The 24,978-nt window shown below is 39.5% G+C and overlaps 1 protein-coding gene across 2 annotated transcripts in view; it reads right to left on the bottom strand.

The window, feature by feature from the left end:
- ADCY3 (adenylate cyclase 3) overlaps positions 1-22,673 on the bottom strand; it is a 211,029-nt gene extending 188,356 nt beyond the window's left edge. For both annotated transcript variants that reach the window (XM_075860838.1, XM_075860839.1), the window contains exon 1: positions 20,911-22,673. In XM_075860838.1, the coding sequence (XP_075716953.1) occupies positions 20,911-21,585 (675 nt within the window). In that variant the 5' untranslated portion in view covers positions 21,586-22,673. The remainder of the gene's footprint in view (positions 1-20,910) is intronic.
- Between the last annotated feature and the right edge of the window lie 2,305 nt (positions 22,674-24,978).

Genomic DNA, 24,978 nt, shown 5'->3' with positions numbered 1-24,978 from the left:
GACTACACTATATACCTGTCATGTGACTACACTATATACCTGTCATGTGACTACACTATATACCTGTCATGTCACTACACTATATACCTGTCATGTCACTACACTACATACCTGTCATGTGACTACACTATATACCTGTCATGTGACTACACTATATACCTGTCATGTGACTACACTATATACCTGTCATGTGACTACACTATATACCTGTCATGTGACTACACTATATACCTGTCATGTGACTACACTATATACCTGTCATGTCACTACACTATATACCTGTCATGTCTCTACACTATATACCTGTCATGTGACTACACTATATACCTGTCATGTCACTACACTATATACCTGTCATGTCTCTACACTATATACCTGTCATGTGACTACACTATATACCTGTCATGTGACTACACTATATACCTGTCATGTGACTACACTATATACCTGTCATGTGACTACACTATATACCTGTCATGTGACTACACTATATACCTGTCATGTCACTACACTATATACCTGTCATGTCACTACACTATATACCTGTCATGTGACTACACTATATACCTGTCATGTCTCTACACTATATACCTGTCATGTGACTACACTATATACCTGTCATGTGACTACACTATATACCTGTCATGTGACTACACTATATACCTGTCATGTGACTACACTATATACCTGTCATGTGACTACACTATATACCTGTCATGTCACTACACTATATACCTGTCATGTCACTACACTATACACATGTCATGTGACTACACTATATACCTGTCATGTGACTGCACTATATACCTGTCATGTGACTACACTATATACCTGTCATGTGACTACACTATATACCTGTCATGTGACTACACTATATACCTGTCATGTCTCTACACTATATACATGTCATGTCACTACACTATATACCTGTCATGTGACTACACTATATACCTGTCACGTCTCTACACTATATACCTGTCATGTGATTACACTATATACCTGTCATGTCACTACACTATATACCTGTCATGTGATTACACTATATACCTGTCATGTCACTACACTATATACCTGTCATGTGACTACACTATATACCTGTCATGTCTCTACACTATATACCTGTCATGTGATTACACTATATACCTGTCACGTGACTACACTATATACCTGTCATGTCACTACACTATATACCTGTCATGTCACTACACTATATACCTGTCATGTGACTACACTATATACCTGTCATGTGACTACACTATATACCTGTCATGTCTCTACACTATATACCTGTCATGTGACTACACTATATACCTGTCATGTCTCTACACTATATACCTGTCATGTGACTACACTATATACCTGTCATGTGACTACACTATATACCTGTCATGTCTCTACACTATATACCTGTCATGTGACTACACTATATACCTGTCATGTGACTACACTATATACCTGTCATGTCTCTACACTATATACCTGTCATGTGACTACACTGTATACCTGTCATGTGACTACACTATATACCTGTCATGTCTCTACACTATATACCTGTCATGTGACTACACTATATACCTGTCATGTCTCTACACTATATACCTGTCATGTGACTACACTATATACCTGTCATGTCTCTACACTATATACCTGTCATGTGACTACACTATATACCTGTCATGTGACTACACTATATACCTGTCATGTGACTACACTATATACCTGTCATGTCACTACACTATATACCTGTCATGTCTCTACACTATATACCTGTCATGTGACTACACTATATACCTGTCATGTCACTACACTATATACCTGTCATGTCTCTACACTATATACCTGTCATGTGACTACACTATATACCTGTCATGTGACTACACTATATACCTGTCATGTGACTACACTATATACCTGTCATGTGACTACACTATATACCTGTCATGTGACTACACTATATACCTGTCATGTCACTACACTATATACCTGTCATGTCACTACACTATATACCTGTCATGTGACTACACTATATACCTGTCATGTCTCTACACTATATACCTGTCATGTGACTACACTATATACCTGTCATGTGACTACACTATATACCTGTCATGTGACTACACTATATACCTGTCATGTGACTACACTATATACCTGTCATGTGACTACACTATATACCTGTCATGTCACTACACTATATACCTGTCATGTGACTACACTATATACCTGTCATGTCTCTACACTATATACCTGTCATGTCACTACACTATATACCTGTCATGTCACTACACTATATACCTGTCATGTGACTACACTATATACCTGTCATGTCTCTACACTATATACCTGTCATGTCACTACACTATATACCTGTCATGTCTCTACACTATATACCTGTCATGTCTCTACACTATATACCTGTCATGTGACTACACTTTATACCTGTCATGTGACTACACTTTATACCTGTCATGTGACTACACTATATACCTGTCATGTGACTACACTATATACCTGTCATGTGACTACACTATATACCTGTCATGTGACTACACTATATACCTGTCATGTCTCTACACTATATACCTGTCATGTGACTACACTATATACCTGTCATGTGACTACACTATATACCTGTCATGTGACTACACTATATACCTGTCATGTGACTACACTATATACCTGTCATGTCACTACACTATATACCTGTCATGTCACTACACTATATACCTGTCATGTGACTACACTATATACCTGTCATGTCTCTACACTATATACCTGTCATGTGACTACACTATATACCTGTCATGTGACTACACTATATACCTGTCATGTCTCTACACTATATACCTGTCATGTGACTACACTATATACCTGTCATGTGACTACACTATATACCTGTCATGTCTCTACACTATATACCTGTCATGTGACTACACTATATACCTGTCATGTGACTACACTATATACCTGTCATGTCTCTACACTATATACCTGTCATGTCTCTACACTATATACCTGTCATGTCACTACACTATATACCTGTCATGTGACTACACTATATACCTGTCATGTCTCTACACTATATACCTGTCATGTCTCTACACTATATACCTGTCATGTCACTACACTATATACCTGTCATGTGATTACACTATATACCTGTCATGTCTCTACACTATATACCTGTCATGTCACTACACTATATACATGTCATGTGATTACACTATATACCTGTCATGTGACTACACTATATACCTGTCATGTGACTACACTATATACCTGTCATGACACTACACTATATACCTGTCATGTGACTACACTATATACCTGTCATGTCTCTACACTATATACATGTCATGTGACTACACTATATACCTGTCATGTGACTACACTATATACCTGTCATGTCACTACACTATATACCTGTCATGTCACTACACTATATACCTGTCATGTGACTACACTATATACCTGTCATGTCTCTACACTATATACATGTCATGTGACTACACTATATACCTGTCATGTGACTACACTATATACCTGTCATGTGACTACACTATATACCTGTCATGTGACTACACTATATACCTGTCATGTGACTACACTATATACCTGTCATGTGACTACACTATATACCTGTCATGTCTCTACACTATATACCTGTCATGTGACTACACTATATACCTGTCATGTGACTACACTATATACCTGTCATGTGATTACACTATATACCTGTCATGTGATTACACTATATACCTGTCATGTCTCTACACTATATACCTGTCATGTCTCTACACTATATACCTGTCATGTCACTACACTATATACCTGTCATGTGACTACACTATATACCTGTCATGTCACTACACTACATACCTGTCATGTCTCTACACTATATACCTGTCATGTGACTACACTATATACCTGTCATGTCTCTACACTATATACCTGTCATGTCACTACACTATATACCTGTCATGTGACTACACTATATACCTGTCATGTGACTACACTATATACCTGTCATGTCTCTACACTATATACCTGTCATGTCACTACACTATATACCTGTCATGTGACTACACTATATACCTGTCATGTGACTACACTATATACCTGTCATGTCACTACACTATATACCTGTCATGTCTCTACACTATATACCTGTCATGTGACTACACTATATACCTGTCATGTGACTACACTATATACCTGTCATGTGACTACACTATATACCTGTCATGTGACTACACTATATACCTGTCATGTGACTACACTATATACCTGTCATGTCACTACACTATATACCTGTCATGTCTCTACACTATATACCTGTCATGTGACTACACTATATACCTGTCATGTGACTACACTATATACCTGTCATGTGACTACACTATATACCTGTCATGTGACTACACTATATACCTGTCATGTGACTACACTATATACCTGTCATGTGACTACACTATATACCTGTCATGTCACTACACTATATACCTGTCATGTCTCTACACTATATACCTGTCATGTGACTACACTATATACCTGTCATGTCTCTACACTATATACCTGTCATGTGACTACACTATATACCTGTCATGTGACTACACTATATACCTGTCATGTGACTACACTTTATACCTGTCATGTGACTACACTATATACCTGTCACGTGACTACACTATATACCTGTCATGTCACTACACTATATACCTGTCATGTGACTACACTATATACCTGTCATGTGACTACACTATATACCTGTCATGTCTCTACACTATATACCTGTCATGTGACTACACTATATACCTGTCATGTGACTACACTATATACCTGTCATGTGACTACACTATATACCTGTCATGTGACTACACTATATACCTGTCATGTGACTACACTATATACCTGTCATGTGACTACACTATATACCTGTCATGTGACTACACTATATACCTGTCATGTGACTACACTATATACCTGTCATGTGACTACACTATATACCTGTCATGTCACTACACTATATACCTGTCATGTCTCTACACTATATACCTGTCATGTGACTACACTATATACCTGTCATGTCTCTACACTATATACCTGTCATGTGACTACACTATATACCTGTCATGTGACTACACTATATACCTGTCATGTGACTACACTTTATACCTGTCATGTGACTACACTATATACCTGTAATGTGACTACACTATATACCTGTCATGTCACTACACTATATACCTGTCATGTCTCTACACTATATACCTGTCATGTGACTACACTATATACCTGTCATGTCTCTACACTATATACCTGTCATGTGACTACACTATATACCTGTCATGTGACTACACTATATACCTGTCATGTGACTACACTTTATACCTGTCATGTGACTACACTATATACCTGTCATGTGACCACACTATATACCTGTCATGTGACTACACTATATACCTGTCATGTGACTACACTATATACCTGTCATGTGACTACACTATATACCTGTCATGTGACTACACTATATACCTGTCATGTGACTACACTATATACCTGTCATGTGACTACACTATATACCTGTCATGTCACTACACTATATACCTGTCATGTCTCTACACTATATACCTGTCATGTGGCTACACTATATACCTGTCATGTCACTACACTATATACCTGTCATGTCACTACACTATATACCTGTCATGTGACTACACTATATACCTGTCATGTGACTACACTATATACCTGTCATGTCACTACACTATATACCTGTCATGCCACTACACTATATACCTGTCATGTGACTACACTATATACCTGTCATGTGACTACACTATATACCTGTCATGTCACTACACTATATACCTGTCATGTGACTACACTATATACCTGTCATGTGACTACACTATATACCTGTCATGTCTCTACACTATATACCTGTCACGTGACTACACTATATACCTGTCATGTCACTACACTATATACCTGTCATGACACTACACTATATACCTGTCATGTGACTACACTATATACCTGTCATGTGACTACACTATATACCTATCATGTCACTACACTATATACCTGTCATGTCACTACACTATATACCTGTCATGTGACTACACTATATACCTGTCATGTCACTACACTATATACCTGTCATGTCTCTACACTATATACCTGTCATGTGACTACACTATATACCTGTCATGTCTCTACACTATATACCTGTCATGTGACTACACTATATACCTGTCATGTGACTACACTATATACCTGTCATGTGACTACACTTTATACCTGTCATGTGACTACACTATATACCTGTCACGTGACTACACTATATACCTGTCATGTCACTACACTATATACCTGTCATGTGACTACACTATATACCTGTCATGTGACTACACTATATACCTGTCATGTCTCTACACTATATACCTGTCATGTGACTACACTATATACCTGTCATGTGACTACACTATATACCTGTCATGTGACTACACTATATACCTGTCATGTGACTACACTATATACCTGTCATGTGACTACACTATATACCTGTCATGTGACTACACTATATACCTGTCATGTCTCTACACTATATACCTGTCATGTCTCTACACTATATACCTGTCATGTCACTACACTATATACCTGTCATGTGATTACACTATATACCTGTCATGTCTCTACACTATATACCTGTCATGTCACTACACTATATACATGTCATGTGATTACACTATATACCTGTCATGTGACTACACTATATACCTGTCATGTGACTACACTATATACCTGTCATGACACTACACTATATACCTGTCATGTGACTACACTATATACCTGTCATGTCTCTACACTATATACATGTCATGTGACTACACTATATACCTGTCATGTGACTACACTATATACCTGTCATGTCACTACACTATATACCTGTCATGTCACTACACTATATACCTGTCATGTGACTACACTATATACCTGTCATGTCTCTACACTATATACATGTCATGTGACTACACTATATACCTGTCATGTGACTACACTATATACCTGTCATGTGACTACACTATATACCTGTCATGTGACTACACTATATACCTGTCATGTGACTACACTATATACCTGTCATGTGACTACACTATATACCTGTCATGTCTCTACACTATATACCTGTCATGTGACTACACTATATACCTGTCATGTGACTACACTATATACCTGTCATGTGATTACACTATATACCTGTCATGTGATTACACTATATACCTGTCATGTCTCTACACTATATACCTGTCATGTCTCTACACTATATACCTGTCATGTCACTACACTATATACCTGTCATGTGACTACACTATATACCTGTCATGTCACTACACTACATACCTGTCATGTCTCTACACTATATACCTGTCATGTGACTACACTATATACCTGTCATGTCTCTACACTATATACCTGTCATGTCACTACACTATATACCTGTCATGTGACTACACTATATACCTGTCATGTGACTACACTATATACCTGTCATGTCTCTACACTATATACCTGTCATGTCACTACACTATATACCTGTCATGTGACTACACTATATACCTGTCATGTGACTACACTATATACCTGTCATGTCACTACACTATATACCTGTCATGTCTCTACACTATATACCTGTCATGTGACTACACTATATACCTGTCATGTGACTACACTATATACCTGTCATGTGACTACACTATATACCTGTCATGTGACTACACTATATACCTGTCATGTGACTACACTATATACCTGTCATGTCACTACACTATATACCTGTCATGTCTCTACACTATATACCTGTCATGTGACTACACTATATACCTGTCATGTGACTACACTATATACCTGTCATGTGACTACACTATATACCTGTCATGTGACTACACTATATACCTGTCATGTGACTACACTATATACCTGTCATGTGACTACACTATATACCTGTCATGTCACTACACTATATACCTGTCATGTCTCTACACTATATACCTGTCATGTGACTACACTATATACCTGTCATGTCTCTACACTATATACCTGTCATGTGACTACACTATATACCTGTCATGTGACTACACTATATACCTGTCATGTGACTACACTTTATACCTGTCATGTGACTACACTATATACCTGTCACGTGACTACACTATATACCTGTCATGTCACTACACTATATACCTGTCATGTGACTACACTATATACCTGTCATGTGACTACACTATATACCTGTCATGTCTCTACACTATATACCTGTCATGTGACTACACTATATACCTGTCATGTGACTACACTATATACCTGTCATGTGACTACACTATATACCTGTCATGTGACTACACTATATACCTGTCATGTGACTACACTATATACCTGTCATGTGACTACACTATATACCTGTCATGTGACTACACTATATACCTGTCATGTGACTACACTATATACCTGTCATGTGACTACACTATATACCTGTCATGTCACTACACTATATACCTGTCATGTCTCTACACTATATACCTGTCATGTGACTACACTATATACCTGTCATGTCTCTACACTATATACCTGTCATGTGACTACACTATATACCTGTCATGTGACTACACTATATACCTGTCATGTGACTACACTTTATACCTGTCATGTGACTACACTATATACCTGTCATGTGACCACACTATATACCTGTCATGTGACTACACTATATACCTGTCATGTCACTACACTATATACCTGTCATGTGACTACACTATATGCCTGTCATGTGACTACACTATATACCTGTCATGTGACTACACTATATACCTGTCATGTGACTACACTATATACCTGTCATGTGACTACACTATATACCTGTCATGTCACTACACTATATACCTGTCATGTCTCTACACTATATACCTGTCATGTGGCTACACTATATACCTGTCATGTCACTACACTATATACCTGTCATGTCACTACACTATATACCTGTCATGTGACTACACTATATACCTGTCATGTGACTACACTATATACCTGTCATGTCACTACACTATATACCTGTCATGCCACTACACTATATACCTGTCATGTGACTACACTATATACCTGTCATGTGACTACACTATATACCTGTCATGTCACTACACTATATACCTGTCATGTGACTACACTATATACCTGTCATGTGACTACACTATATACCTGTCATGTCTCTACACTATATACCTGTCACGTGACTACACTATATACCTGTCATGTCACTACACTATATACCTGTCATGACACTACACTATATACCTGTCATGTGACTACACTATATACCTGTCATGTGACTACACTATATACCTATCATGTCACTACACTATATACCTGTCATGTCACTACACTATATACCTGTCATGTGACTACACTATATACCTGTCATGTCACTACACTATATACCTGTCATGTCTCTACACTATATACCTGTCATGTGACTACACTATATACCTGTCATGTGACTACACTATATACCTGTCATGTGACTACACTATATACCTGTCATGTGACTACACTTTATACCTGTCATGTGACTACACTATATACCTGTCACGTGACTACACTATATACCTGTCATGTCACTACACTATATACCTGTCATGTGACTACACTATATACCTGTCATGTGACTACACTATATACCTGTCATGTCTCTACACTATATACCTGTCATGTGACTACACTATATACCTGTCATGTGACTACACTATATACCTGTCATGTGACTACACTATATACCTGTCATGTGACTACACTATATACCTGTCATGTGACTACACTATATACCTGTCATGTGACTACACTATATACCTGTCATGTGACTACACTATATACCTGTCATGTGACTACACTATATACCTGTCATGTGACTACACTATATACCTGTCATGTCACTACACTATATACCTGTCATGTCTCTACACTATATACCTGTCATGTGACTACACTATATACCTGTCATGTCTCTACACTATATACCTGTCATGTGACTACACTATATACCTGTCATGTGACTACACTATATACCTGTCATGTGACTACACTTTATACCTGTCATGTGACTACACTATATACCTGTCATGTGACCACACTATATACCTGTCATGTGACTACACTATATACCTGTCATGTGACTACACTATATACCTGTCATGTGACTACACTATATACCTGTCATGTGACTACACTATATACCTGTCATGTGACTACACTATATACCTGTCATGTGACTACACTATATACCTGTCATGTCACTACACTATATACCTGTCATGTCTCTACACTATATACCTGTCATGTGGCTACACTATATACCTGTCATGTCACTACACTATATACCTGTCATGTCACTACACTATATACCTGTCATGTGACTACACTATATACCTGTCATGTGACTACACTATATACCTGTCATGTCACTACACTATATACCTGTCATGCCACTACACTATATACCTGTCATGTGACTACACTATATACCTGTCATGTGACTACACTATATACCTGTCATGTCACTACACTATATACCTGTCATGTGACTACACTATATACCTGTCATGTGACTACACTATATACCTGTCATGTCTCTACACTATATACCTGTCACGTGACTACACTATATACCTGTCATGTCACTACACTATATACCTGTCATGACACTACACTATATACCTGTCATGTGACTACACTATATACCTGTCATGTGACTACACTATATACCTATCATGTCACTACACTATATACCTGTCATGTCACTACACTATATACCTGTCATGTGACTACACTATATACCTGTCATGTGACTACACTATATACCTGTCATGTCACTACACTATATACCTGTCATGTGACTACACTATATACCTGTCATGTGGCTACACTATATACCTGTCATGTCACTACACTATATACCTGTCATGTCACTACACTATATACCTGTCATGTGACTACACTATATACCTGTCATGTCACTACACTATATACCTGTCATGTCACTACACTATATACCTGTCATGTCTCTACACTATATACCTGTCATGTCTCTACACTATATACCTGTCATGTCACTACACTATATACCTGTCATGTCACTACACTATATACATATCATGTCACTACACTATATACCTGTCATGTGACTACACTATATACCTGTCATGTGACTACACTATATACCTGTCATGTGACTACACTATATACCTGTCATGTGACTACACTATGTACCTGTCATGTCACTACACTATATACCTGTCATGTGACTACACTATATACCTGTCATGTCTCTACACTATATACCTGTCATGTGACTACACTATATACCTGTCATGTCTCTACACTATATACCTGTCATGTCACTACACTACATACCTGTCATGTGACTACACTATATACCTGTCATGTGACTACACTATATACCTGTCATGTCTCTACACTATATACTTGTCATGTGACTACACTATATACCTGTCATGTGACTACACTATATACCTGTCATGTCACTACACTATATACCTGTCATGTGACTACACTATATACCTGTCATGTCTCTACACTATATACCTGTCATGTGACTACACTATATACCTGTCATGTGACTACACTATATACCTGTCATGTCACTACACTATATACCTGTCATGTCTCTACACTATATACCTGTCATGTGACTACACTATATACCTGTCATGTGACTACACTATATACCTGTCATGTGACTACACTATATACCTGTCATGTCTCTACACTATATACCTGTCATGTGACTACACTATATACCTGTCATGTCTCTACACTATATACCTGTCATGTCACTACACTATATACCTGTCATGTCACTACACTATATACATATCATGTCACTACACTATATACCTGTCATGTGACTACACTATATACCTGTCATGTGACTACACTATATACCTGTCATGTGACTACACTATATACCTGTCATGTCTCTACACTATATACATGTCATGTGACTACACTATATACCTGTCATGTGACTACACTATATACCTGTCATGTGACTACACTATATACCTGTCATGTCACTACACTATATACCTGTCATGTGACTACACTATATACCTGTCATGTGACTACACTATATACCTGTCATGTCTCTACACTATATACCTGTCATGTCACTACACTACATACCTGTCATGTGACTACACTATATACCTGTCATGTGACTACACTATATACCTGTCATGTCTCTACACTATATACATGTCATGTGACTACACTATATACCTGTCATGTGACTACACTATATACCTGTCATGTCACTACACTATATACCTGTCATGTGACTACACTATATACCTGTCATGTCTCTACACTATATACCTGTCATGTGACTACACTATATACCTGTCATGTGACTACACTATATACCTGTCATGTGACTACACTATATACCTGTCATGTCACTACACTATATACCTGTCATGTCTCTACACTATATACCTGTCATGTGACTACACTATATACCTGTCATGTGACTACACTATATACCTGTCATGTCACTACACTATATACCTGTCATGTCTCTACACTATATACCTGTCATGTGACTACACTATATACCTGTCATGTCTCTACACTATATACCTGTCATGTCACTACACTATATACCTGTCATGTCACTACACTATATACATATCATGTCACTACACTATATACCTGTCATGTGACTACACTATATACCTGTCATGTGACTACACTATATACCTGTCATGTGACTACACTATGTACCTGTCATGTCACTACACTATATACCTGTCATGTGATTACACTATATACCTGTCATGTGACTACACTATATACCTGTCATGTGACTACACTATATACCTGTCATGTCTCTACACTATATACCTGTCATGTGGCTACACTATATACCTGTCATGTGACTACACTATATACCTGTCATGTGACTACACTATATACCTGTCATGTGACTACACTATATACCTGTCATGTCTCTAAACTATATACCTGTCATGTGACTACACTATATACCTGTCATGTCTCTACACTATATACCTGTCATGTCACTACACTACATACCTGTCATGTGACTACACTATATACCTGTCATGTGACTACACTATATACCTGTCATGTCTCTACACTATATACCTGTCATGTCTCTACACTATATACCTGTCATGTGACTACACTATATACCTGTCATGTGATTACACTATATACCTGTCATGTCTCTACACTATATACCTGTCATGTCTCTACACTATATACCTGTCATGTCACTACACTATATACCTGTCATGTCTCTACACTATATACCTGTCATGTCACTACACTATATACCTGTCATGTGACTACACTATATACCTGTCATGTCACTACACTATATACATGTCATGTGACTACACTATATACCTGTCATGTGACTACACTATATACCTGTCATGTGACTACACTATATACCTGTCATGTGACTACACTATATACCTGTCATGTCACTACACTATATACCTGTCATGTCACTACACTATATACCTGTCATGTGACATTGTCTTTCCCATTAGGACTCGGGGGGGGGGGCACAGGTTTTGTTCTTTCCTTGTGCTCACTGTCGCCCCCTGCTGGTAATGCATTGCGTATGAGCTGTCAGGAGGAGTGGGGGAAGGGAATTGACAACTGCTCTGCGCACATTTCTGCGTCACCAGGTGGTTGTCACTTTCCGCGCTCATTAACCTGTCGCTCTCCATTATTCAGCCGTCTCCTCTGACGCCCCCTCCCCCACAGCAGAGACCCCTCCGGGAGGCAGAAGATCTCGCTCTTTGTGACGGATCCTCCGCTACGTCCATGGAAATGTCTTATTTTTAGATTCTTCTCTCTGATTTTAGAAACTTTTAACGGTTGAGAAACTTAGAGATTAATATTCAGACAGGAAGCAGCAATAACACGAGACATTTCATGTCCTCTCATGTGAACCCGGCCGGATCATCACAGGAAGGAGAGAACCCCAGATCAGCATGCCCCAGCAGCACAGAGTATTTCAGGAGATAGACCTGATTTTATAGAGGGGGAAAGACTGAGAATTACATAGTAGTGGTAGGAGATGGGCTCCCAGCAGCACAGAGTATTTCAGGAGAGGATACAGCTGATCTTATAGGAGGGGATAAACTAAGAATTACATAGTGGTAGGAGCTGGGTTTCCAGCAGCACAGAGTATTTCAGGAGATGAGTGTGTTGATCATTATAGGAAGTGATAGGCTAAAAATTACATAGTAATATGACATTAGTCCCCAGCAGAACAGAGTGTTTCAGGAGAGGAGTGATCTGATCTTATAGAAGGTGAAAGACTGAGAATTACATAGTGGTAGACGCTTGGACCACAGCAGCACAGAGCATTTCAGTAGATGAGTGTGCTGACCTTATAGAAGGTGATAGACTGAGAATTACATAGTGTAGGAGCTTGGCCCCAGTAGTACAGAGTGTTTCAGGAGAAGGGAGAGCTGATCTTGTGAGAAGTCAAAGATTGAGAGTTACATATGGAAGCAGCAGAGTCCCCAGCAGCACAGAGTATTTCAAGAGATGAGTGAGATGATGTTATAGGTGATAGACTGAGAATTACATAGTGGTAGGAGCTTGGCCCCCAGCAGCACGGGGTGTCATGGTGTGAACGTACCCAAAGCAGGGGGCCCCACCTATATTGTGCTTGGGGTCCCATCACTTCTATGTATGTCCCTGCGTTCCTACATCATCCGTTACTAATTCACTCAAATTCCTTTAATCCGGTATGAACTATATAGGTGTCAGATTATTAGAATTTCTGGATTATCAAATGGTGATAGACAGCAGATAACGATGACATTTCTCTCTGCCCTGTTTTCTGGTCTCGTTATCATCCAGTTCTTTGCTGGAAACAAGTGCCGGATTATCAGACTATCTACATTATCTAATGCCGGATTATCAGACTATCTACATTATCTAATGCCGGATTATCAGACTATCTACATTATCTAATGCCGGATTATCAGACTATCTACATTATCTAATGCCGGATTATCAGACTATCTACATTATCTAATGCCGGATTATCAGACTATCTACATTATCTAATGCCGGATTATCAGACTATCTACATTATCTAATGCCGGATTATCAGACTATCTACATTATCTAATGCCGGATTATCAGACTATCTACATTATCTAATGCTGGATTATCAGACTATCTACATTATCTAATGCTGGATTATCAGACTATCTACATTATCTAATGCCGGATTATCAGACTATCTACATTATCTAATGCCGGATTATCAGTCTATCTACATTATCTAATGCCGGATTATCAGTCTTTCTACATTATCTAATGCCGGATTATCAGTCTTTCTACATTATCTAATGCCGGATTATCAGTCTATCTACATTATCTAATGCTGGATTATCAGACTATCTACATTATCTAATGCCGGATTATCAGACTATCTACATTATCTAATGCCGGATTATCAGTCTTCCTACATTATCTAATGTCGGATTATCAGACTATCTACATTATCTAATGCCGGATTATCAGTCTATCTACATTATCTAATGCCGGATTATCAGACTATCTACATTATCTAATGCCGGATTATCAGACTATCTACATTATCTAATGCCGGATTATCAGACTATCTACATTATCTAATGCCGGATTATCAGTCTATCTACATTATCTAATGCCGGATTATCAGTCTTTCTACATTATCTAATGCCGGATTATCAGTCTTTCTACATTATCTAATGCCGGATTATCATACTTTCTACATTATCTAATGCCGGATTATCAGTCTTCCTACATTATCTAATGCCGGATTATCAGACTATCTACATTATCTAATGCCGGATTATCAGACTTTCTACATTATCTAATGCTGGATTATCAGTCTTTCTACATTATCTAATGCCGGATTATCAGTCTTTCTACATTATCTAATGCCGGATTATCAGTCTTTCTACATTATCTAATGCCGGATTATCAGTCTTTCTACATTATCTAATGCCGGATTATCAGTCTTTCTACATTATCTAATGCCGGATTATCAGACTATCTACATTATCTAATGCTGGATTATCAGACTATCTACATTATCTAATGCCGGATTATCAGTCTTTATACATTATCTAATGCCGGATTATCAGTCTTTCTACATTATCTAATGCCGGATTATCAGACTATCTACATTATCTAATGCCGGATTATCAGACTATCTACATTATCTAATGCTGGATTATCAGACTATCTACATTATCTAATGCCGGATTATCAGACTATCTACATTATCTAATGCCGGATTATCAGTCTTTCTACATTATCTAATGCCGGATTATCAGTCTTCCTACATTATCTAATGCCGGATTATCAGTCTATCTACATTATCTAATGCTGGATTATCAGACTATCTACATTATCTAATGCCGGATTATCAGACTATCTACATTATCTAATGCCGGATTATCAGTCTATCTACATTATCTAATGCTGGATTATCAGTCTTTCTACATTATCTAATGCCGGATTATCAGTCTTTCTACATTATCAAATGCTGGATTATCAGACTATCTACATTATCTAATGCTGGATTATCAGTCTTTCTACATTATCTAATGCCGGATTATCAGTCTTTCTACATTATCTAATGCTGGATTATCAGACTATCTACATTATCTAATGCCGGATTATCAGTCTTTCTACATTATCTAATGCCGGATTATCAGACTATCTACATTATCTAATGCTGGATTATCAGTCTTTCTACATTATCTAATGCCGGATTATCAGTCTTTCTACATTATCTAATGCCGGATTATCAGACTCTCTACATTATCTAATGCCGGATTATCAGTCTTTCTACATTATCTAATGCCGGATTATCAGACTATCTACATTATCTAATGCCGGATTATCAGACTATCTACATTATCTAATGCTGGATTATCAGACTATCTACATTATCTAATGCCGGATTATCAGACTATCTACATTATCTAATGCCGGATTATCAGACTATCTACATTATCTAATGCTGGATTATCAGTCTTTCTACATTATCTAATGCCGGATTATCAGTCTTTCTACATTATCTAATGCCGGATTATCAGTCTTTCTACATTATCTAATGCCGGATTATCAGTCTTTCTACATTATCTAATGCCGGATTATCAGTCTTTCTACATTATCTAATGCCGGATTATCAGACTATCTACATTATCTAATGCTGGATTATCAGACTATCTACATTATCTAATGCCGGATTATCAGTCTTTCTACATTATCTAATGCCGGATTATCAGTCTTTCTACATTATCTAATGCCGGATTATCAGACTATCTACATTATCTAATGCCGGATTATCAGACTATCTACATTATCTAATGCTGGATTATCAGACTATCTACATTATCTAATGCCGGATTATCAGACTATCTACATTATCTAATGCCGGATTATCAGTCTTTCTACATTATCTAATGCCGGATTATCAGTCTTCCTACATTATCTAATGCCGGATTATCAGTCTATCTACATTATCTAATGCTGGATTATCAGACTATCTACATTATCTAATGCCGGATTATCAGACTATCTACATTATCTAATGCCGGATTATCAGTCTATCTACATTATCTAATGCTGGATTATCAGTCTTTCTACATTATCTAATGCCGGATTATCAGTCTTTCTACATTATCAAATGCTGGATTATCAGACTATCTACATTATCTAATGCTGGATTATCAGTCTTTCTACATTATCTAATGCCGGATTATCAGTCTTTCTACATTATCTAATGCTGGATTATCAGACTATCTACATTATCTAATGCCGGATTATCAGTCTTTCTACATTATCTAATGCCGGATTATCAGACTATCTACATTATCTAATGCTGGATTATCAGTCTTTCTACATTATCTAATGCCGGATTATCAGTCTTTCTACATTATCTAATGCCGGATTATCAGACTCTCTACATTATCTAATGCCGGATTATCAGTCTTTCTACATTATCTAATGCCGGATTATCAGACTATCTACATTATCTAATGCCGGATTATCAGACTATCTACATTATCTAATGCTGGATTATCAGACTCTCTACATTATCTAATGCCGGATTATCAGACTATCTACATTATCTAATGCCGGATTATCAGACTATCTACATTATCTAATGCTGGATTATCAGTCTTTCTACATTATCTAATGCCGGATTATCAGTCTATCTACATTATCTAATGCCGGATTATCAGTCTATCTACATTATCTAATGCTGGATTATCAGTCTTTCTACATTATCTAATGCCGGATTATCAGTCTTTCTACATTATCTAATGCCGGATTATCAGTCTTCCTACATTATCTAATGCCGGATTATCAGTCTATCTACATTATCTAATGCTGGATTATCAGACTATCTACATTATCTAATGCCGGATTATCAGACTATCTACATTATCTAATGCCGGATTATCAGACTATCTACATTATCTAATGCTGGATTATCAGACTATCTACATTATCTAATGCCGGATTATCAGTCTATCTACATTATCTAATGCCGGATTATCAGTCTTTCTACATTATCTAATGCCGGATTATCAGTCTTTCTACATTATCTAATGCCGGATTATCAGACTATCTACATTATCTAATGCCGGATTATCAGACTATCTACATTATCTAATGCCGGATTATCAGACTATCTACATTATCTAATGCCGGATTATCAGACTATCTACATTATCTAATGCCACCGTATTACATGTCCGTTTTCCTGACACTCGCGCTTCGTGTATACCAGGGCAAAAAAGATATCACACAATCTCAATCTTCTCAGACACATGAGACCTGCCGGCACTAGTCGGCGACTGAAAGGGCTTAAAAAAGCAGAGGATCCCCCATATATACTCACTAACACCTGCCCCCCCCCCCCAGCGTGCCCTTTCTCGGCGGGTCCTATAGCACTGTTCATCCCGAGCCTCCTGGTTCATGACTAGAATGCCAGAATTTACAGTAAAGACTGACACAATGCCTGACAATGTAGATTTATATGCCACTCAGGGTCTGTAGAAAGCTGGGTGACAGCCCAATGGCATTGTAATGGTCGTCATTTATGGTTGTCAGCTGTGTAAATCTATTCCTCTTACAAATATCACATTCAGGACAAAATGCACATCTATTGTTCCCTGTTATCAGCCATGAGAGACTGAGGAGAGGCTGTGACTGTGAGGAGTGCAGAAGACCCCCTGCCCCCCATGATCCCTTCTTATATCACATTATATATCCCTACACGAGTGACTGATATCAGCCGCTCCTCTTATAACGCTCCAGCCCTATTATATACACACTATATACAGATCTTTGCTATGGCGCCCCCTCTGTTCCATATATGCAACTGATCGAGGTTTCTGGGCACATAGGTCGGGGGTATACACTGAGTGGGCACCAAAGACGCCGTATGATGACCGAACATCATAAAAATATAAGACAGATGTAGAGATCAGACGTAAATTAATACCAAAAATAAATTTTCAGAAAAACAAAAATGCTAAAAATTTAAAAATGAGAACCCAAAAAAATGAAGGTCAGGCCCTGTTCACACCCGCGTCAGAGGCTGCGCTATTATGTCCAGCAAAATGACGGCATTTTCCGGAAAGTACGGGTTCATAGACTTTATATTGAGTCCGTACGCCGATACATTCATTTCCGGAAAAAGCCGAACAGACACGAAGCGGCGGAGCGCCCGTGCGAACACTTCTGCCGCTTCGTTTTAGCGATAGGTGGGGGGTCTCAGCGTTCGGACCCCCAGCAATCCAAACCTGTCAGAAGTTTGTTGAACGTTTAGTTACCCTTTAAATCAACCTCAAACATTGGTTTTCTGAAATAAATAATGAAAATAAAAAAATAAAAAAATAAAAAAAATTCACAACCTAAAAATCAAATCAAAAAATCAAAAGGAAATTTAAAAAAAAAAATTGAAATATTTGAAAAATAAAATTAAAAAATTTTTTTTCACAGATTCCCGCTGACGGGTCTTATCCTAGATCCCGACTGTCACTCTGCTACATAAAAGATAAAAATACCAAAAAATAAAAATAAAAAAATTCACGTTAATGTTCTACTTATTGCAGCCCCATCCCCCCCGGGACCCCTCATGAATCACCCAAATAAAATAAAAAAAGTTGTTAAACTTAAAGGGTTTCTCCGGGGAGAGGATACAATACCCGTACTTCTATAATATACAAAGCCCATAACTGATTAGCTTGGGGGCTCCAACCGTGGGGGGGGGGGGGGGGGGATTGGCTGTACCCATACATCTGGTCTATAAGTATCTATATACAGAGCAACCTCATGGGCCGGTGCTTGAGTAATCAGCAGTCCCCCTCCGACACCGGCCAATGGGGACTGAATTTTAACAGTTGCCCTAATAACTTCAAGGTACCCCTTTATGTGAATGATATAATTTACAACATGTCCTCTATGTATTAAAGGGGCGCTCCAGAACTAGGTCAATAAAGTTTTTCGAACAAAGCACGGGACATGCTAAAAGTTTGAACTCCACTATGGGTCCCACTACATGGTGGTCGCCCAAGGATGATGACTACACACGTGGTTCCTTATCGACATAACCTAGTCCATGAACATATTACATGTGGGCCCCTGAGGTCAGATCTTGGGGGTCCAAACTGTGACACGTTAAAATACAGAATAATTGACCATGATGGACCTAAAGCTGGAGAACCCCTTATAGATGATAATCCAGCAGGACTTCCGGTTGGCACTTACCTGGCGTAATAAAGCGTTCGTATCCATAGAGCCCTGTTGCTGTTGGGCGATGGTTACCCCCAGCACTAACGTGTGTATCCCGCAGGACACGGTGGTAATCAGGACAATGGGGGTGAGCCGCAGGGGCAACGTGATGAAGAACGAAAACACAAAAAAGGCCTGCCAGCCGACCGTGTCACTGGCCTCGTGGAAACGGGCAAAGTTAAGGCCAAGGTAGGAGAAAATCTGTGCCGCAATCAATATCCAAAGGATGTAGGGGACAAACTTGCGGGAGATGCGGTCCGGTAGCAACCCGAACTTGCATAGGACAAACAGAAGAAGGTGCGCCAAGAGCCCGACCACGGCCACCAAGGTTGAAGCCAACTTGTCTTGGGTGTAGACCACAGCGCACATGACGATGACGTAGCAGTCAAAAAGAGCAGCGAAGACCACCAGAACCAGCAGCGTCTCGTGGCGCTGCCGACGGAAATAGGTCTGATAGAGGTTTTCCAATGACTCCGGGGCAAACGTCAGGCGCATAAACCTCGGCAAGCAGAGGCAGCAGCCCGAGCTTCGGACCGTCACTTCATGTGTCCGCCCAACGCCATGCTCCGGGTCGGAGGGTAAACTGACCGAATAGTCCGCCGAATACTCGGCTGAGTACTCGGGTTCCGAAAAGGCCCGGTTCCGGGGCATCTTTGCAATGGAGATTGTTGTCAGTAGGTCACCTCGGTTCCTTCAAGAAGACCTGAGAACTTTTTAGACCCGGGATTTTAGGTCCATGACTTATTCAAGACCATGGCCAACACTCATCGTATTTCTTTCGAGTTCATGGCACCGTCTTCAAATCTCCAGGCCCACCTTGACACATCTAGGAAAGCATCCTACGTAGGTCTTCAATGCCAGACCAGATGTTTCTTCAATAGGTCCTAGGTCCCGAAGACCCTACAGGAAAAGATGGACATTTACCTTACCCCAAGGCCAACCGTAGCCACAACCACCACCCCCAATTCCAAAATCCCTCTCAGATTTTCCAGAACAGGTGCATCCCTGGTTCCTCAGCCGGGTGAAGATGTGGATCTTCTCATGATCATATGTTCTTCTCTTGTCTTGCTTGGTTCCCCCCTTGTGCAATCTGTTGTTTTGTTTTTTTTTTAATCAAAGAACAGGATGTAATTCCTCCCAAAGCCTGGATCTTGTGTCCTCAATCAGGCACGACTCGTGACAGAAGCCCAAAGAAAATAATCAGATCCCACCACGTATGGTCAAACATCCCTCAGCCGCTTAATAGGGAATTACAAGGAAAAAATGTAACAGAAGACCAGGAAAAAAAAGGTGATGGAAAAACAAAGCAAGGATGTGGCGATGAATTAAAGGGCGATCATGGATCACAAGATCTCTCGATCCCGGGAAGATTTCCATTTACAGCCGGACACTGGGATTCTTCTTCTTCTTCTCCATAGTCGGCATCGAGGAGGAGAGCAGGATCTGTGATTTCTCCTCTCCTGGGAATCACACAAAGGAGAAGAACAGGCAGATGTCACAGCCTTCCATCCAGCTGTCTCTTAAGCCAATGCTGCTGTCTCTTCTTCAAGCCCAGGACTCTGCAGAACAGCTTGGGGACAGGGACACCCCTGAGGCAGCTGGTCAGGCTCTCTGCACAAATATCCTTGCAGGGATTCCTGCTCCAGGTTTGGCATTTACATCACATCCATCTTTCCTGCTGCTGCTGCTGCTGCTGCTTCATCCTGCAACAACCTCCCCCCCCTTCTTGCTGCTGGTTCCTCCAGTCTCATGTCTTGTGATGTGGAATACCCGGTTCCTAGTGTTTAGCGCGCCACCTGCTGGACTCAGCTAGAAGGGCAAGTCATAAAGATGAGGTGACAGTGCGCCACCTGCTGGAAACAGCTGGATCAGTAGAGAGTTTGATTTTATATATATATATATATATATATACACACGCACACACTGTATACTGCTATATTATAAGTTACCCGTATTATTAAGTGCAGTAAGTCATTAGTATTATTATTTTTTTTTATAATAAATAATCTCTTAATTGTTCATTTATGGCATATTCACTACTGTGGGACCCGCACTTATCTCCGGAATGGGGTTCACCTGCCCCCCCACTGGTGAGGCATCCAGGTGGAGAATGAATGGAGAGGTGGTCGCGCATGTGCGTGTCTTTCTTCATTCATTTCTATGGGAGTTATGGAAACAGCCAGCGAGACGGGGCCGGGTGACCCCCCCATTCTGGAGATAGGGGTGGGAGTACCCCTTTAAGGGCAAAGTTAATTTAAAGGGTAAGTAAACGTTCAACAAACTTCTGACATGTCAGAGGTTTTGATTGGTGGGGGTCCGAGCACTGAGACCCCCACCGGTCGCTAAAACTAAGCGGCCAAAGTGCTCGTTTAAAAAACGGCTCTTAAAAACACGCCCTGTAAAAAGAAGGAGCAGTCACTTCTTGAGCTTTGGAGCTGCGAGGCTTCGTTCACACGCAAGATCAAAAACGGCTGGAAATACGGAGCTGTTTTCAAGGGATCTCCTAATTTTCAGCCGTTTTTTAAGCATCAGGCGTTTTTTGTTGCGTATTTTACAGCCGATTTTGGAGCTGTTTTTCTATTAAGACAATGAAATACGGCTCCAAAAACAGCTCAAGAAGTGACATGGGCTTTTTTTTTTACAAAGCCTTTTTTTTTTACGCGCTGTTTTTAAAAACTGACGCGTAAAAAAACGCCCCGTGGGAATGAAACACCATTTTTCCCATTGAAATCAATGGGCAGATGTTTGGAGGCGTTCAGCTTCCGTATTCTTAGCCCTTTTTCGGGGCGTTTACGGCCCAAAAAACGGCTGAAAATGAGCCGTGTGAACATAACTTAACGCTGCTGTGTTTTACGCACTGTTTTTTAAAACAGCGGCGTAAAAAAACGCCCTGTCTGAACGAAGCGCCATTTTTCCTATTGAATTCAATGGGCAAATGTTTATAGGCGTTTAGCTTTAATTTTTTTCAAGTGTATTTCGAGGTGTTTATGCCCCGAAATATACCCCAAAACTCTCCGTATGAACAGACCCTTATAAATTGTGTCAATAGAAAAACGGCTCCAAAAACGGCTCCAAAAACGGCTCCAAAAACGGCTCCAAAAACAGCTCCAAAAACGGCTCCAAAAACGGCTCCAAAAACAGCTCCAAAAACAGCTCCAAAAACAGCTCCAAAAACAGCTCTAAAAACGGCTCCAAAAACGGCTCCAAAAACAGCTCCAAAAACGGCTCCAAAAACAGCTCCAAAAACAGCTCCAAAAACAGCTCTAAAAACGGCTCCAAAAACAGCTCCAAAAAAACGCCTCAAAAAGCGTTTAGGGTATGTGCACACACACTAATTACGTCCGTAATTGACGGACGTATTTCGGCCGCAAGTCCCGGACCGAACACAGTGCAGGGAGCCGGGCTCCTAGCATCATACTTATGTACGATGCTAGGAGTCCCTGCCTCTCCGTGGAACTACTGTCCCGTACTGAAAACATGATTACAGTACGGGACAGTTGTCCTGCAGCGAGGCAGGGACTCCTAGCATCGTACATAAGTATGATACTAGGAGCCCGGCTCCCTGCACTGTGTTCGGTCCGGTACTTGCGGCCGAAATACGTCCGTCAATTACGGACGTAATTAGTGTGTGTGCACATACCCTTAGGCTACAAAAACTGCGGGAAATCAGAAGCTGTTCTCCCTTGAAAACTGCTCCGTCATTTTCAACTGTTTTTGATTTTGTGTGTGAACAATGTGCCGTTCCTCTGTTTTTCCTCCTGGAAATGTATGAAAAAAATTGACAAGTGGGTGTAACCAGTTAGGGGTGTGTCCCTACAAAGACTGACACTGTCCAATCACAGAGTCAGGCCCCATGCACGCGACCGGTCTGTAAAAAAAAAATTTCCTATTTTTTACGGAAACTTTCCACAGCCCGGACACCTTCCCGTAAATATATACGGGAAAGTGTCCGTCAGCCGTAGAAGTGAATGGGTCCGTAATTATGGACGAAATATACGGTGGTCTGCACGGGGCCTTAGACTGTGCAGGGACTGGAGATGAGCG

This window comes from Rhinoderma darwinii, chromosome 4 (genome assembly GCF_050947455.1).
Source record: "Rhinoderma darwinii isolate aRhiDar2 chromosome 4, aRhiDar2.hap1, whole genome shotgun sequence".
In the NCBI taxonomy this organism is placed as follows: domain Eukaryota; kingdom Metazoa; phylum Chordata; class Amphibia; order Anura; family Rhinodermatidae; genus Rhinoderma; species Rhinoderma darwinii.
Note: the sequence above shows the minus strand (reverse complement) of the source record. Positions and strands in the feature narration are given on the sequence as shown.